This window comes from Hevea brasiliensis, chromosome 14, assembly GCF_030052815.1.
Source record: "Hevea brasiliensis isolate MT/VB/25A 57/8 chromosome 14, ASM3005281v1, whole genome shotgun sequence".
Taxonomy (NCBI): domain Eukaryota; kingdom Viridiplantae; phylum Streptophyta; class Magnoliopsida; order Malpighiales; family Euphorbiaceae; genus Hevea; species Hevea brasiliensis.
In genome coordinates, this window is record NC_079506.1 from 75,005,405 (window position 1) to 75,022,035 (window position 16,631).

The 16,631-nt window shown below is 31.6% G+C and overlaps 1 protein-coding gene across 3 annotated transcripts; it reads left to right on the forward strand.

The window, feature by feature from the left end:
- Positions 1-11,093: 11,093 nt before the first annotated feature.
- On the forward strand, positions 11,094-14,773 carry LOC110633875 (uncharacterized). Of its 3 annotated transcripts, none has more exons than XM_058133249.1 (7): positions 11,095-11,598; positions 11,769-12,254; positions 12,364-12,513; positions 12,789-12,884; positions 13,113-13,160; positions 13,274-13,704; positions 13,993-14,773. In XM_058133249.1, the coding sequence occupies exons 1-7, from the start codon at positions 11,220-11,222 to the stop codon at positions 14,599-14,601; spliced, it is 2,199 nt and encodes a 732-aa protein (XP_057989232.1). In that variant the 5' UTR covers positions 11,095-11,219; the 3' UTR covers positions 14,602-14,773. The 3 variants fall into 3 exon arrangements, with proteins under 3 accessions (XP_057989233.1, XP_057989232.1, XP_057989231.1); XM_058133248.1 differs by having other exon boundaries at positions 11,096-11,598; positions 11,766-12,254; XM_058133250.1 differs by lacking the exon at positions 13,113-13,160 and having other exon boundaries at positions 11,094-11,598; positions 11,766-12,254.
- Positions 14,774-16,631: the final 1,858 nt, after the last annotated feature.

Below are 16,631 nucleotides of genomic sequence, written 5' to 3' on the forward strand. Positions count from 1 at the left end.
TTACAACCTCTGCTGTGTCCCCCAAAGTTCTTTCTCTTTCCAGGAGGACCACTAGAACTCTGATCTACTGACTTCCCCTCTTTCTCTTTTTTTGTCTTCTCTTATTTCTTTCTCTCTGGGGCCGCTTCTGACTCAATTCTTTCTAATTCAAGTGCTTGAGAAATGAGCTCAGAGAAGTTATTATGTTTGAATCCGACCACTTGTAGTCTGAGATTGGGCTTCAAGCCGGTTTCAAACCTCTTACATCTTTCCCTGCTGGTAGAAAGGAGACTCCCTGCATAATAGCTCAAGCGGGAAAACTCCCTTTCATATTCTGCCACTGATCTACTTCCCTGTTTTAAACCTAAGAACTCATGTAGCTTCTGGTCCACATAGGCATCTGGGACATATTTTTGTCTGAACTCCCGAAGAAAATCATCTCAGGTTAGCACTGGAGGTTTCACCAGACTATGGGGAATGGTTTTCCACCAGTCGTATGCATCCCCCTGTAGTAGTGACACTGAATACTCAAATCTTAGCTTGTTTGTGCAGTGCAGTTTCTTAAATACCCTATCCATTCTCTCCAACCATTGTTCTGCCTCTAGTGGATCTACTGTCCCCTTAAACTCAGTAGCCCCATATTTAATCAGCTTGTCATACTGCCGAGATGAAGGCTGTGGTTGTACCACTGGTGTCTACAGTGGGGCTTAAGTAGGCATATTACTAGCTATCTGTTGGAACATTGCAGCCATCTGTTGAGCAAATTGAGCAGGGAACTGCGATACTGAGGGGGCTGGTGCAGCTAATCCACTCACATTGTGAAGGGCTGGGGCTTCCCCTTGTACCTCAGCCTCTATTGATTGATCGATTGAACGATCCCCTTCTTCCATAGTCAATTAAAGGATATTATACCTCCTGAATAAATAACACAAAAAGATTTCCTCCCATTAGTGCATATTTATAATGTAATGTACTATATGTATCAAACCATTACATTGAGCAGTTGTACTATGAAGAAAGAATATTCAAATTACAAGTCAAAATAGAATTTAAAAACGAGCTCTGATACCACTAAAACATGTCACACCTTACCCCTCCGTAAGGCATAACATGATCCCGTAGTATACCTAATGAATTACCAAACTTCTTCTACTGATAACCCATTAAATACACTACAAGGGATTTTAAACCTTTTCTTATTTCTTTTTATGGTGGTGAGCACTTTAGACAGGTTTTAAAACCTTTTACTCAAATTAAATTACACAATAAATCTGCAATATCAATAAATTCTATAAAAATTTTGGCAGAGTGCTGTCTGTATTTTGAATAAAATAGTTCTTCAAAAACCTGTAAAAAGCACTTCTAATATGTTTGTTTCATTCCCAAGCTCCAATATGGCTCAACACAAATCAATTTTCTCAACATTTGTCAAACTCAATTCAATATAAATTTTCAGTAGTTCCAAAATAGAATACTAAATAACTGAGTAGTTCAAAAGCTGGGATAAGAGAAATATATTACAACTTTATTTTACAAGCCAAAATAATTTATAAATTTAGTTTACAACTGCTCAAGACCAAGTACAATATACACATACAGTGCGCATACATTTCAACAAAAATTACAAAAAGGTGGTGTACTCAATATACCCAGCAGAATCCCAAAATGTAGCACAAGCAGCCTACTCTGCTGCTCTGTCTGTCTGTCTACCTACGATAGCAATAAAAAAGCTATCACTGTGCACAAAATTAAGAAAATGCAATTTAAAACCATAAACCATAAATAATATAAACTGTGAATACTTAAAATCATAGTTAAATTCAAAAGACAGAGAATGTCATAAGGAATTAAATTCCATTTCACAATGTCTCATTGAATATCAATAAATCACACACACAGCTTAATCATATTTCCAAAGTCCAATTCATCCCAAAAGCTAATGGCTAATGAGGAATAACATAGATAGCTAGTAATTATATGAGTACTCATCTCATTCGTCCTCAACTGACACACACCTCAACACTGCAGCCAGAGAGGGAATTTAAAGCCAATTCATCCCACTAGACAAGCTAGCGAGGAATTCAATCAAATATACATGATAGCTGTGGTTTCAAACCATTTACAATATCTTTCAAATAATAAGTATACATCAAATTTCATTCAAACAAATTTTCCACAATTTAAGCAATAACGTACAAATTGTTATAATTTATTTCAAGTGAAAATTCAAAAGAAATAACTGTTGTGCACAAACCTCTGATGAATAGCCTCTTGGCCTTGACTCAGTGGTTCTTTCTCCTTCCCCGAGTCTTTGCTAACTGAAACACACAATTTAAAGTGTTACAATACTCATTTAAATTGTTTCTAATAATAAGGTTTAATAATTAAATTTTATTAATACTATTACTTTCATTAGTCAACCTATAATGTTGACCTTTGATGCACTCTAAGTGAGTCAATTTTAATGTCTCCAATTTGTCACATTTTATAGTCCTTTAATGTTGGTATATGTTACCAATTTCATTTTCAAGTGTATTGCATCTTATTGCAATTTATTTAATTTTGGTATGCTGTTTTGACCTAGTCGGATGACCTAGTTTCCTTAGTTTCTCAGTTCTGGTCAGAATTACAAACTTATAGGTCTATGTCTTATTGAACTTTTGCCATAAATTTTAGGTCATTTGGAGTTTACTAGACCAAGTTATGGTCATTTTACCAATGCTGGATAGGTTGCACTAAAATGGCAAACTTAGGTCATTTCTTATTCTGGCAGTTTTTATACCCGAATTTGTGCAAGCATTTTGACTTGCTTATGGTCATTTTCTGAGTTTGGTGGTCTTAACCAAAATTGTAGCCTTATGTCTAAGCTTTCCAACCATATAAATTTCAAATCATTTGGACCTGTTTTGAGAGAGTTATGGCTAAAATACTGACTGCTATTCAAATGGTCAATTTTCAGGTTTGCAATGTCACCAATCCGGATTTGGTCAATTTTCATGTCACTTTTTGGACAGAATTTAGGTAGGTTTCCAACATGAAAGTTGGCACATTTTGTGCCTAGTTTCACCTCCAATTGGCCTCATACCAATTGGAGTTACACAATTTCATTTATAGCCTAAAACACATACTGCCCTTAACATATTTTTGAAGCATCAACCAATCACACATTCAACTAACCATACTTCACCAAACCTAATTCTACATTTGTAACATACCACAACCATTCATCACTTTACATTATAGTCACTTTGGGCAGAATATAACCAATTGACAATGAACCAATTACACTTCCATTTAACAATATCCAATTCTAAACAATATATCCACGTAATACTCCTAATCATTACATATAACTTCCATCATCAAATTACATATATATTCACTACTAAATCATGTACATATGCTGCCAATTTTAGTACCATAATTTAACAAACTTTTCATGAAATTAAACACTTCCAATCGTCACCATAAGGCTGCCCAAGTTACACATATAAATCAAGCTTCCATTTTAAATTTTCAAACTTACAATTCAAACTATAGACATGGTAAATCACTCCTATACACATAAGCACTCAACACCTCAAATCACCATTTACATGTAAAAACAAGCTCAACATTTTGAACTTCCATGGCTGCCGAAAGTTACACCTCCCATAATTCATCAAACCTTAAAATTTCTTCCATAAATCAACTTATCTCAACACCAAGACAAACATTAATGAAGAAAGGGAGAGGAAATGATCACTTACTTAATTTGAAGCTTATTAAAAACTCATCAAAACCTTTCTTTCTTGCTCCCTAAATGCTGCCCAAGTTGAGTAGGCAAAGATTAATGAAGGAAACTAGTGGAAAGGAGGGCTTGAATGGAGGTGCATGAAGCTTGGAAAATGGTGCGGTAATGGAGTTTTCATGGTGGATCAATTTGGCTGGATGAGAGGAGGTTGAAGATGAAGGCATTTTCTGTCCCAAATGGCTTATAAAGGTGTCCCAAATTATGAGTTAGGGGAGCACTAACTTGGATTAAAGAATTAATTATCCAAAGTTTCCTAAATTGCAATTTTACCACCATTTCTTTCACTATTAATATAATGTACCACAATTTAATTTTTTTTTCGACATTTTCAAAGTTTAATATTATTTATTTTTAATGGACATTTAGTTCAAAAGGCTACTCGGGTTGTCAATTGACCAAAATACCCCTATTCAGTTTGTATTCCAAATTTTTCGGTAACACCTATTTTTGTCGATTTCTCAATTTCTCATTTTTCTTTGTACTAATTAATTAATTTTTCTTTTACATTTCCAATGTCATTTATACTTCAATAGATGTTTATTTAAGTCTTAAAAATTTTTCCCAGGGTTCCCCGCGGTCCAGGGCTAGTCAACGGTCCACGCCACAACTTCCTAGTGCGGTCACCCATCGCTACGGTTTTTTGCTCGTTTAACTTAGTTACATTTCATTGCTCTTATTTTTCCTTTATTTTTCTTATATTTTCCTCTATTGTATTTCATTATTTCATGTCTCCTCATTAACATTTAAGTGTAGTTTCAGACATTCTAGCTGTCCGGACAGACACTGGTCACCGGAACAGTAGAACGCAATACCGAACATAGGAGTGTTACAGGTTGTTAGTTTTACTTGCCATAAGGTAAACTCAGTTCCCTTTACTGTTAGATATAATTTTTTTTTTCCATTGATTTATTGAAGATTTAATGTCCAATATAAATTTCTTGATTCTATTTTTGTAGAATTTTTCACTTGTTGAGAAATGTTATTACAAATGTTAGATATTATGTTAGGCCTAGCACTGTAGTCTAACAAGATATTTTGAATGTTAAATATTTTGAAAAAATGATCATGTAATAATTTTGCAATAGATTATTTAGTTTTTTTTTTTTTTTTTTTGCTTTAGTAATGTTTCATTGAATGTATATATATTTTTTAATCAGGAAAAAGTTGGATAGTCCCTTTGTAGTTTTCTTCCAATTCATCTCTTCCTTTTTGGAGCTTATTCCTTATTCTAGCATGCTCTCAGAAATTTGGAAGCTATAGAAATGAAGTTTATTCATCTCTATGATTAGCCTCCCTTAAAAGTAAATTTTGTTAGTATTGTGATTCAACCTAGGTTTCTAGATATTACATCTTTATTGAAGGTTAAAGTATTCATTTTTGTGTACGTGTGTGTTTTCCTTTTGTATCAAACCAGCTATTGCAAAGGAGGCTTTTGGTTTCATTGTCTGCATACTATAATTTGTGACTTAACACTGGCATGAGTAATATAGCATGATACTTAATTGCTTTATTTTCAAATTGGTACAAATCTCCTTTTAGCGCAGAGTTTTCTTATACTTTTCCTTTCCTTAATTTCTTACACATTATGCATATGACGTAGATGGTATTAGCCTTGCAACAGTAGAATTTTAGTTATCTTATTGAGTTTTGGATGTGCAACTTTTCATCATTTCAAATTTCTTTTACATAGGAGTTGTAATAAACTATTTGAATTTACACTTTGATACTAACATATTCATTATTTTGTGCAAGTCTTGTAGTCTACAATATTCATGAACTTCAAACAGCCATACAGTTTTTATGAATTTTAAGATATTTATGATGATATATCCACAAGGAAGAGAATCAGCATAAAGATGGTTTTATGCCTAGGAGTAATATATATATATATATATATATATATATATATATATATATATATATATATATATATATATATATATATATGGTAAATGTACTTTTTGAGTTCTACTTTTCTTTTTGTGATAGGGACAATGTTGCCTATGTAGACAAAAAAATAAATTGCACGGGCAATTGACTAGTTAATTATGTAAATTGTGTTAATGATGTACAGGCTCATTTCTTCACATAATATCTTCAATACCATACAAATGGAGAGAAACAGCCAACCAAACACAGCTACAACAAGGGATGAACTTTGCATATGGAGGGACTGGTGTTTTCTACATATGGGTCAAGGATTATCCAAACATGAAAACCCAAATGCACATTCTGAAACAAATCATAAGCACTTCCACACAATTTGAAGGGTTGATGGGATTTGTTGGCCCAAAAACTTTTCCTATAATCATGAAAAAAACATTTTGAAATCCTTTCTTGGGTTGAATCAATGCAAGATCTGCATAGCCTACCTCAGCTTAGCTTGAAAATCAACCATCAATAAGCTCAATTCCCTCTTCAATTCATCTACCGATCTTAATTTCCACTCTTCTCCCCTTGGGTTGAATTCCTTCTTTATCACATAATTAGCGCCATAGATTATGTCTATGCTAAGATCATTACGCACATTAACTAATTAATAGTATAAAATATATTATATATTAAATAAAATGAGATTTAGAAATATAGCCAAATAAAATTGTTGTATACACTCTGTATATGTATCAAATATATAGCAAATTGATGACAAGTGATTTAGTTGAGCTCAGCTTATATTTATACTATTTTTGGGATAATGCTTGATATGCACATAGTCTTTAAGGCATATATTGGGTGGTCACCCTTTGGGTTAGCTCTACATATGTGTATGATTAGCATTTTTATTGTTCTTGAGCTGTAAGTGTCATTATAGCACTTAAGATGCTAGCATTGCTTTTAGGGTGTTCGATATGTGCCTAAGATGCCAACATTATCCATAGGAAGTGTATTGTGAGAATATTACAAATTTTATGATTTCCAGTCTTTTATTTCTGCAATATTTTTAAAACATAAATTTTATTTTGGCTTAATTATGTTATTTGAAATAAATAATATTTTTTTAGTTGACTTTCTAGCATAGTAGGTTGGTAGTTATGAGTACCAAATTTTATCTGTTCTCACTGAGTAGTTATACTCACTCTTTAATTTTTTATATTTCAAATTCATTTTGTTGATTCCAGTACTAGTAGCATCTATTTCAATATTGTCTTGTCTTCTACTTCATCGGCTATATAGTCTAGTGTAGGTCAAGCCAATATGTTTTTCTTTTGTATATTTTGTTTCTTTTTTGATTTGTTGTACATATATAGGCAATTAGAAACTTTGGACAATAAATATTTTCTTTTTGAAACTTACAGAGAGAATAATTATATGTCTGTTTTTAAATATGTTTTATTGACATGGAGCCATGTTCTATGTATTAGATGTATTTCACTAGGTTTCATATGTTCTTTTAACTATATTTTTGGGGGAATCTAGTTCAATTTTTTTGGTTGCATCCATCTTTATAGGTTAGGAATGGGTATGTCAATTTATCCTAAGTGCATTAGATCAACAGGGGAGTGTGCCCTTAATTAAGATCGTATGGAGAGGAAATTTAGTCTCAATGCACAAAAGCTGATCTTAAGATACCCTTGATTGGAATTAAAAAAAAATGCTAAATCTGATTTAATATTTTCTTGAATTTGAGCTAATTCCAATATTTGAGGTAATGCAAATAATAATAATAATAATAATAATAATAATAATAATAATAATAATAATAATAATAATAATAATAATAATAATATTGGAATATCCAATGTCTCCTTTCCTCATTCTTCAGATTTTGTGGGCTTTTCTCTTATCATTTTCTCGTCATCCCTATCAGTGTAAAAGCAACTGCCTCTTTCTTGAGCACATAACTCTCATTATTGTCATTCATAAACACAGTTCCTTTGGGATTACCTCATGAGTTATGTGTAAGAAACTATCAAATGGGATTCGAAGAAGATGAGCAAAATCTTGGGCATTACTTGGATTGGTAGTTATAGCTGCCAACCATTCTCAAAATTTCTTGTTGATTTCACATATAAATTTATGAATTAAAAATTTGAAATAAAATTCATGTATAGAATAGAATACAAGTTTCTGTTTCTCTTTCTTCTTAAGCTCTATGGCCAGCTCACAAGTATTTCTTTATAAACACATAAATTATAATGAAAATAGACTATTGAAAAAGCACAAATCTCATTTCTTTTTTAATTGTCTTTCTAACGTGGAATTGAGACACATTCTATTCATAATAGCTGTTTTCACGAATCATGATTTGTAATAGCTGTTTTCACGAATCATGATTTGCTTACTTGGAAGCTAAAATAACAATTTTAAAGAATATGATTGATTATTTTAATAAAATATAATTTAACAAATGATTTTATTAATAAATTTAATAAAATAATTAATCAAGATTTGAAAATAATTAATTTAATAGAATTTAAATTAATAATAAATAAAAATATATATAAATTAATAAATATTTTCTTAATAAATTTAATAAAATAATCAATCAGAGTATTTAAAATAATTCATTTAATAAAATTTAAAGTAACAATCATAAATTAATAATAAATAAATATAAATTAATTTAACCATAAAAATTGAGAGAGAAATTAAGAGAAGGGAGAGAGGAGCGCAAACTAATTTTTTTTTTTTTTTTTTTTACTTAGAAGTATGCTATAATAAGTCAAAGTGACTTTTTTGAGACAAAATTAAAATTAAAATTAAAAGATTTTATTTTAATAAATTAAAGTTGAACGATAAAAATAAAATGACATCCAAATTGAGTGAGAATTGATGTAATTAACCCTAATTTAGATAAGTTAAAGAGTTTCTCAAATTCTAAGAAAATTAAAAAGGCTAAAAAATCTAGTTCCAACGTGATACATGATTATCAATTATTTATTTATTTATCTTTCAATTAGCAGAATGCAAGCATCCCATGTAATCAAAAGCATAACATGCCACTTTACTTTTCCTTTCGTTTATAGTGGGATCAATATGCTTGGAGTGTACATGAGTTGTCAGTTATTGTCGGGACTGAGTCTAGTTTCACAAGTATTAGGGCTAGCGATGGTTTTTGGTGGTACAACAGAAGGATCCATCAGCAAATCCATGAAATTTTTGGTAATTGAGCAAAGAAATGAATTGAGTTTTCCAAGCAAAAGTAATTTTTATTATTTTGTTTAATGGAGAAGGTGTGATGGGTTGAGGTTGGGGTGAAGAAATATTTGAGATAAGGGTGTATTGAATAGCAGAAGAAGTACTGTTTGATGAACTCATGGTTGAAGCTTTATACCATGTAAAGGTTAAAGATGATGAAATTGTTAATTTTCTATTGATTTATTTGAGTACAATGATTTACTTGTACATAGACGGTAGGCACATGCTGTACAATAGGAAGGTTGGTTGACTAAGTACACGTTACAAAGAAGTTGAATTTATAAAACAATAAAGAGATGAAGATATTGTATCCTAATATTTAATTCTATAATTTAAAAAATATAATTATTTTTTCTCTTTTGACTAACTTGAGCAATAGAAAAAATGCTTTAAAATAAGAGATAGGCTAAATAGGTTACAAACTAAAAAAATAAGAAAAATAAATAGTTTATTTTTCAAAATAGAGGAATGAAGTAGTTCATTAAAATAGAAAGTCTAAATGATAATTTCTCTTTCTTTTTTTTTTTTTATTAACTCCTAGATCTTTGTTAATTTGGAATGTATTCTAGGTATATCTCCTTAATTAGATATATAATTGTTGATAGAGTTTCACAGCTAATTTATCAGAAATATCATCATTAGTAAATTGTGTGTATTTGTTACTTTCTTAGTGTGGTTTTGTTGTGTTTCTCCTCTTCAATGTAATTATTCCTACTTGTTGAGAAGTTTTATACGTGTTTATTTGGTGAATTATTTTGTTTTTTTAAGAATACACTATAATATGCAGATCCTTTCTCTGGTAAGGGATTTAAATTTGGATGTTATTTGATAAAGTTCATAAAAAGATTATGAAGTCGAAAAGTGGAGCATGTAGGCCGCCTATTAACCAATATACATGGTCTATCAATACTATTGATTTTTATAATATTTTATATTATTTTTTTTATAAATAACGAATTTAATTTATGCAATATATATATGTGAAATTATACTTCACTCTTTTTTTATATATTTTAATTAATAAAATATTTTTTATTTTCAATTAATAAAATATGTTTTCTTTTCATTAAGAAAAAAGAAAGAAAGAGGAAGTTGTGATTACCTATTTGTTACTTGGCATTGAGACATTCAGTCGAGAATTAATCCAGGGCAGATGCATATCCACTATTAAGGAAGCCAAAATTTAAATGGTTATACAATTATTATAATTAATGAAAAATTATAAATTATATTTTTATTAAGTAATAATTATATTGATTATTTTTAATATATTATATATTTTATTAATTTTAAATAATCAGAAAAAACTTAGTAAAAAAGTCAATAAATCATAATTAATATTTATGACAATAATTTTTAACTATCAATTAGGATTTGAGAGTTAAAGTATCATAAAAAAAATAAATTTAAGTTTTAAGTGTTTAAATGCATGTAAACATATTTTTAAATTAATTAATATTTTACAATAATTTATAATTATCATAATAAAAAGTAATTAAAAATTTTAACGCTTCAGGAACAAAATAAATGAAGATAAATTTTTATACCACTAAAGATTAGATATTTTTGCCTTCAATGTTTCATCTATTTTCATAAAATTTTAAATATTAAATTTATTAAAATTATTATTTCTAAGTTTGAAAACAAAATAAAATTAGCTACTAAAATTAAAATTTTAATGAGTAGAGGGTATTTTGGGGGGGGGGGGGGGAGGAGGGTACCATTTTTTGAAAAAGAAAAAGTAAAAAATATATATCTGTATAGTGTTTTGATTGGAATTTTATTTTACTATGACTATTTTTGTAATATTATAAAAATTTGGAGTTTTTTTTTTAAATTATTTCTAAAAGTTCTATAAAAGCAATCAGAATCGTTTTTTTATTATTAAAATGTCTCTTTTAGATACTTAAAAATGAAGCTTTGCTTTTTTGGAGTTTTTAATAAAAACCTAGATTTGAGGAGATTAAAAAAATAAAAAGGGAAAGAATAAAGGAAGGAATTTGTTCATTATCTTGGTACAGTTCCACATGATACATGATTTTTTCAATTATTTATTTTTATCTTACAATTGCCAGAATGCAAGAATCCCAAAAGTGAAAGCATATGACATGGCAATATACTTTTCCTTTATTGTGAGATCAATATGCTTGTGGTGTACATGAGTTTTTGGTTATCGTTTCCTTTGGACAAATTTTGTATAAATGATTGATCGTTCTATTGGAGTAGAACACGTAATAAGATCACTAGTCATATCATTTTAATTGTCAAGCCTCCTGTTATCATTCCAAATAATTGACAGATATTGAGGATGGCAACAAATATTGTTTCTGAATTTCTAGAGAGCGGCTTTAACTATCCAAATTGGAGTGTTTGCATGAAGAATTATTTAATGGCTAATGATCTCTGGGACATTGTTGAAGCAACTACTGAAGCTCCTAATCCAGAAGAGGCTGAAGCTGAATTTAAGGCTTGGAGAAAGAAGAATGCTGCTGCTTTACATGCTATTCAAATATCATGCATGCCGCATATACTTTTCCAGATTAAGGAAATCAGTTCAGCGAGGATTTGTTGGGATACTTTGGCCAAAATGCATGAGGTAAAGTCATCAGGGGATCAAATACTGCCACAGGAAGCTGAGTTGCCGCCAGTGGAAGTGCTATTACAGCTGCCAGCAGCAGTCAATCCAGGTTATAAATTCATTATGTATCAATAAGTCATTCTAGGTAATCTAGTTGTTTTCCATTGAATGCTTTATGAACAAATCTCTTAACTCAAAAGCTTTAGATTACAGATGAAGATTGAAAATCAGGTTAGGCTTGAATCCTTTTGCTAACGAAATAATTAACATTGACAGCAGGGACAGAGAGAGATGTTTATGTTGAATTTCGTCCTCTACGCAACGCTATAGAGAGAGGTGATTTAAATGCTGTGAAAGAATTCCTTCGCGATCGTCCAGATGCAGTATGCAAAAAGCTTATAGATAATGGTTTTACGGCACTTCATCTTGCAACTTCAACCGGAAAATTGAAGATGGTGGAGGAGTTGGTCAAGTTGTTGACTGAAGAAGAGTTGAAAGTAACTGACAACCTTGGTGGTACAGCTCTTTTACTGGCTGCTGCTACTGGAGCCACAAGAATTGCAGAATGCATGATAAAAAAGAACAGTGAGTTGGTTAGCATTCCCGGAAAAGATCACCACCTCCCAGTCATAATGGCATGTACCTCCCGCCATAAGGATATGGCCAGATATCTATACTCCATCACTCCATTTGAAATGCTTCGTCCAGAAAATGGAATATATGGATCTTTGCTTCTTTATGCGTCTATTCCTAGTAAAATGTTTGGTAATAGACTGACATCACTAGTCATTTCCAAGCTTGCAAAAACAAGGATTTTATCTATTTATTTTGACTGATTTTTTTTGTTTCTTTTTGATAATGCTAAAAATACAAGACATTTCACTAGATCTTCTCCAGAGATGCCCACACTTAGCTACTACATCAAGCCATCTGGGAATCACACCTCTGATTCAATTATGTGGTCAGAGTGATTTATTCCCCAGTAGTGTCCGATTTGTCTTCTGGAAACGATGGATCTATTCTTGTTAGTACCTCTTCCTCTCTCCCTTTTTTTAATTTCTTTTGTTTTATCTTAAAAAATGGTGTTCCTAGTAGAATAATTTCACATGGAAAAGAAAGAAGTGAAGTTAATAACTCTTTATATTGTTAAAATCTTCAATAACATTAAAGATTTCATTAAGGTATCAATTAGCTTTAATTCAATAGTGCTGGAGTTGCATCAAAGACTGTTTAAAATTAACATTAGATTGAAGAGAAACTGTTGTGTTATTTAATACAAGTTCATTGTATTCATCATAGGCATTCAGGTGCAACTACCCGTTGCCCAGCATACTGATGTTCGAATATCGATTCCACAAGATGGCCACACGCAGCCTGAGAGCATTTTAGTACGAGGTATGCTTCTCAGTTCTCACACACACTATGCAAAGAGATACTCAACATATATCATATTTGATCCCAAGCCATCTTAAACTAAATACTTTGTTTGTTGGACCCTTTTCTTTTTGTATGTTTATAAAAATGAAAATAATGGGGAGATAATCCAGGCACCTTCATTTGGATCATTTTTATAATTTACCATTCTGGATTGTTTAAGTAAGCTAAATTGACTTAATTTTTCAGGGCTAGGTCCATTGCGAAGATTTGGTTCAAATTTACTTCAATTGTTTGGTACAACCCTCATTTTTTTTTTTTAAAATTTTTTTAATTTTTCTTATTTTATGTTCCTTGAATTTTTAAAGGTTTTTAAAGCTTCTCATCAGCAGTAGCACTTGTTAATGTAGGAATAAAGCAGATTTATGATTCAAAGTTGACCCACGCCTATGCTCTTGAACTTTTACATTGGATGTGCAAACACATAGCCACTATAGATGACACAAAACTTCAGCAAAGTGGAGTATACGATGCATTCTTTGGAGCTATCAAATTTGGGACCATTGAAGTCGTTATTGAGATGCTCAAAGCCAATCCCAGTCTTTTAACTGTTTCAAACCCCAAACGCAGAGGCATCCTTCAGTATGCTGTTAAACATCGGCAAGAAAAAATTTTTAGCCTTATATACGCGCTTGAGACAAGAAAGCACTTGCTGATCTCTTTAACTGATTATAATCAAAACAACATTTTACACACTGCAGCGAAGTTAGCACCTCCTGATCGACTTGCAAGCATTTCAGGTGCAGCTTTGCAGATGCAAAGAGAGCTACAGTGGTACAAGGTGATCTCTACTTACATTAAATATTATAGGGGAAAAAAATGCTCTTATCATCTGCTCATCATCATCATCTTCTTCTTCTTTTAATTTTCTATTTCATATCTGAATTGCACAAATGTCAAAAGGAATTTTCTTTTTTTCTGGTACTAATACAAATTGTTTCAGGAATTTTAGTGACACAAATTCATGCCTAATTTAGCTAGTAGGGATTTATTTTCTTAATGGATGGCAACCAACTTAGTATTTTGAAAACATTTCACTCATATTCATGCCTCAATGATTTTCATGCAGGAAGTGGAAAGTATTGTGGATCCTTCATTTCAAGAAAATGTCAACATGCTCCTTGAAACACCTAAGGATATATTTTCTAATCAACACAAGCAGTTAGTGAGTGATGGAGAGAAATGGATGAAGGAGACAGCAACATCTTGCACAGTTGTAGGCGCTCTTATCATTACTATTATGTTTACAGCAGCATTCACTGTTCCTGGTGGTAACTTTCAAGATACGGGCTTTCCAATATTCTTACATAGAAAATCATTTATGACTTTTATAATATCCGATGCAATTTCACTCTTTGCTTCCTCAACATCAGTATTGATGTTCTTAGGAATCCTTACGTCTCGGTATGCAGAGGATGACTTCCTCAAGTCCTTGCCCACTAAGTTAATTATTGGTCTTTCCACCCTTTTCATTTCAATTGCAACCATGATGGTAGCATTTTGTGCTACTCTTATAATAATGTTTCAGGGAGAGCTAAAACTTGTAATTCCAATCACTTTACTAGCTAGTATTCCTGTCACCCTTTTCATACTGCTGCAATTTCCTCTTCTTGTTGAGATATTTGTATCCACGTACGGACCAGGCATCTTTGATAAAAGCATGAACTATTGGTACTGAGCATACCACACAAGGAAGTGATACCCTCTTCAACTTTTTGTGGGTTAGGAAAGCAGTAATGGCTTTCACTATTGAAATCTCTCTCTCTCTCTCACTTCACTTCATCCTAGTACCATTGCCTTGTTGTACTTTGTGACCATAATAATTGTTCGAATAAAAATATATTTTGTCATATTGCTTTGGAAAGTGAATAGCTCTTAAGGTGTGATTTGAACTAATATATTTGGGTTGATTTGATCATTATTAGACTGTGTACGAGTGGGGTCCCCCACTTAAAGGATTATTGTAATTCACTATATATGCAATATATTGTGTGTGAATATTCCCCACAGTGAGTATTTATCAACCCAAAATATCACATTTTGGCAAATGCATAGCATGAAACTTGAATGATTATCAATTTCTCATAGCTCTTATGTGATAACTATTCTTCATTTGCTGACATTGGAACGAGTATAATATATCTCTTGTATTGTATTGTTTGCCATCCACTGAAGCATGGTAGACTTCCATATTACCGAAAGGGGGAAATACAATAAATTGTATTGTATTGTTGCACGCGCATCAAGCATTCTACTTGTGCAATCATCCATTTGAAGATTTTTTGGTGACAAAAACTGTCCCGATAGTCTCAAATTGAAGGTATCGATGTGTAAAGCATGTTGGCGGCCTCAAACTTTGGATAGGCTTAGCCATTGGTTGGAATATCATTGCAAAGGTCTAAAGGTCCAAAAGTTTTAGAGCTTGATTAAAAAACTTGTTCTTGCAAGGTCGGTCTTGAGTCAAAGCTTATGAGGAGAGGAGTCTTTTAAGCCAAAGAACTCCAGTAACCATCGCCAAAGGAAAGAGATCAAGCTAAAAGAAGGTGGTGAGGTGGATGGCTTTCCTACTGTAACACCCATTATAACAACCCAACATGGGGAGCTGCTACTGATGCTAAGGATAGGATCAGCTTATGGCCATTGAAACCCGTAGCAAGCATGAAATTATAATAGTAAACTCTAGCGGGCTCACTTTACATAACTAAATATTTCCATGATTGGCAATTATTCAATTATACTTGCGTACATTGTAATGACGACCATTTAAAACATTTTTCATACATAAACCTGTGTTATTTACTACACAAGTCAACATTAACATAAACAATGGTGATTATCCATTCACAAGTTCAATCATAGAATTACTATCATAGCATGATATCATTTATCTCACAAAGACCCAAACTCAACAATTACATCTATAGGCATATCACAGTATACTATCTCCAAATTATTACATGTCCACAACTAACATTATATCAAAATCTATTACATGATATATTACTATACATTTCAAAGTTCCTTTCCAAGTGCTAAGGACTCCACTCTGCTCTATTAAAGGTCACTTGAAAGCGGTTAAGAAAGAATATAAGCGTCACGACCCAATTCCATTGGCTGAACTAACACTATGACTTGGCTACCATAAGGCCCATAACATCAGGAGTAAGCCTTATTGCTCCTAAACTTATAACTAGGCCCAAAAACGTAAAAGAATAATATAAAATAATTTGTAGAGTCCAACTTAACCTAGCAACGTTGCATACCAATTAAGATAGCCTAGCTTAATTTTAACATCCACTATACAAAAATAGTTATAAATGTCACAGTGGACTTCTATAAATATAAAAGAAAATAAAATAAAATACAACTAAGCAATGGAGAAAAATGCAAGTTAGACGTTGAATTCTTATAACGTGCGAAAAAATACTTGAATAGTACTGAGTGTTCAACTCTGTGAATACAAATATTAAATATAAATATAATTTCTATAACAACCAAGATCTAATGCAGTCCTTAGATGAAATGCAACACCAATCAACAAATCACAGCATAAACAAGTCATAACAAATATTGCACGAGAAGATAATTTGAATATACTCACTGACCTGTGTGAATATATAAACAAACATGTACATATATTAGAGCTAATCCCCTAATACACCCACATAAGTTTAAACTGTGACTAGAGGAGTAAAGCTAGAACTTGGG

Bases quoted from the DNA above. Each gene is read 5' to 3' on its own strand.
- LOC110633875 (XM_058133248.1), top strand. From the start codon at position 11,220: ATGGCAACAAATATTGTTTCTGAATTTCTAGAGAGCGGCTTTAACTAT. The intron at 12,514-12,788 runs GTTAGTACCTCT...TATTCATCATAG, and splicing joins GAAACGATGGATCTATTCTT to GCATTCAGGTGCAACTACCC. The intron at 13,705-13,992 runs GTGATCTCTACT...ATTTTCATGCAG, and splicing joins GAGAGCTACAGTGGTACAAG to GAAGTGGAAAGTATTGTGGA.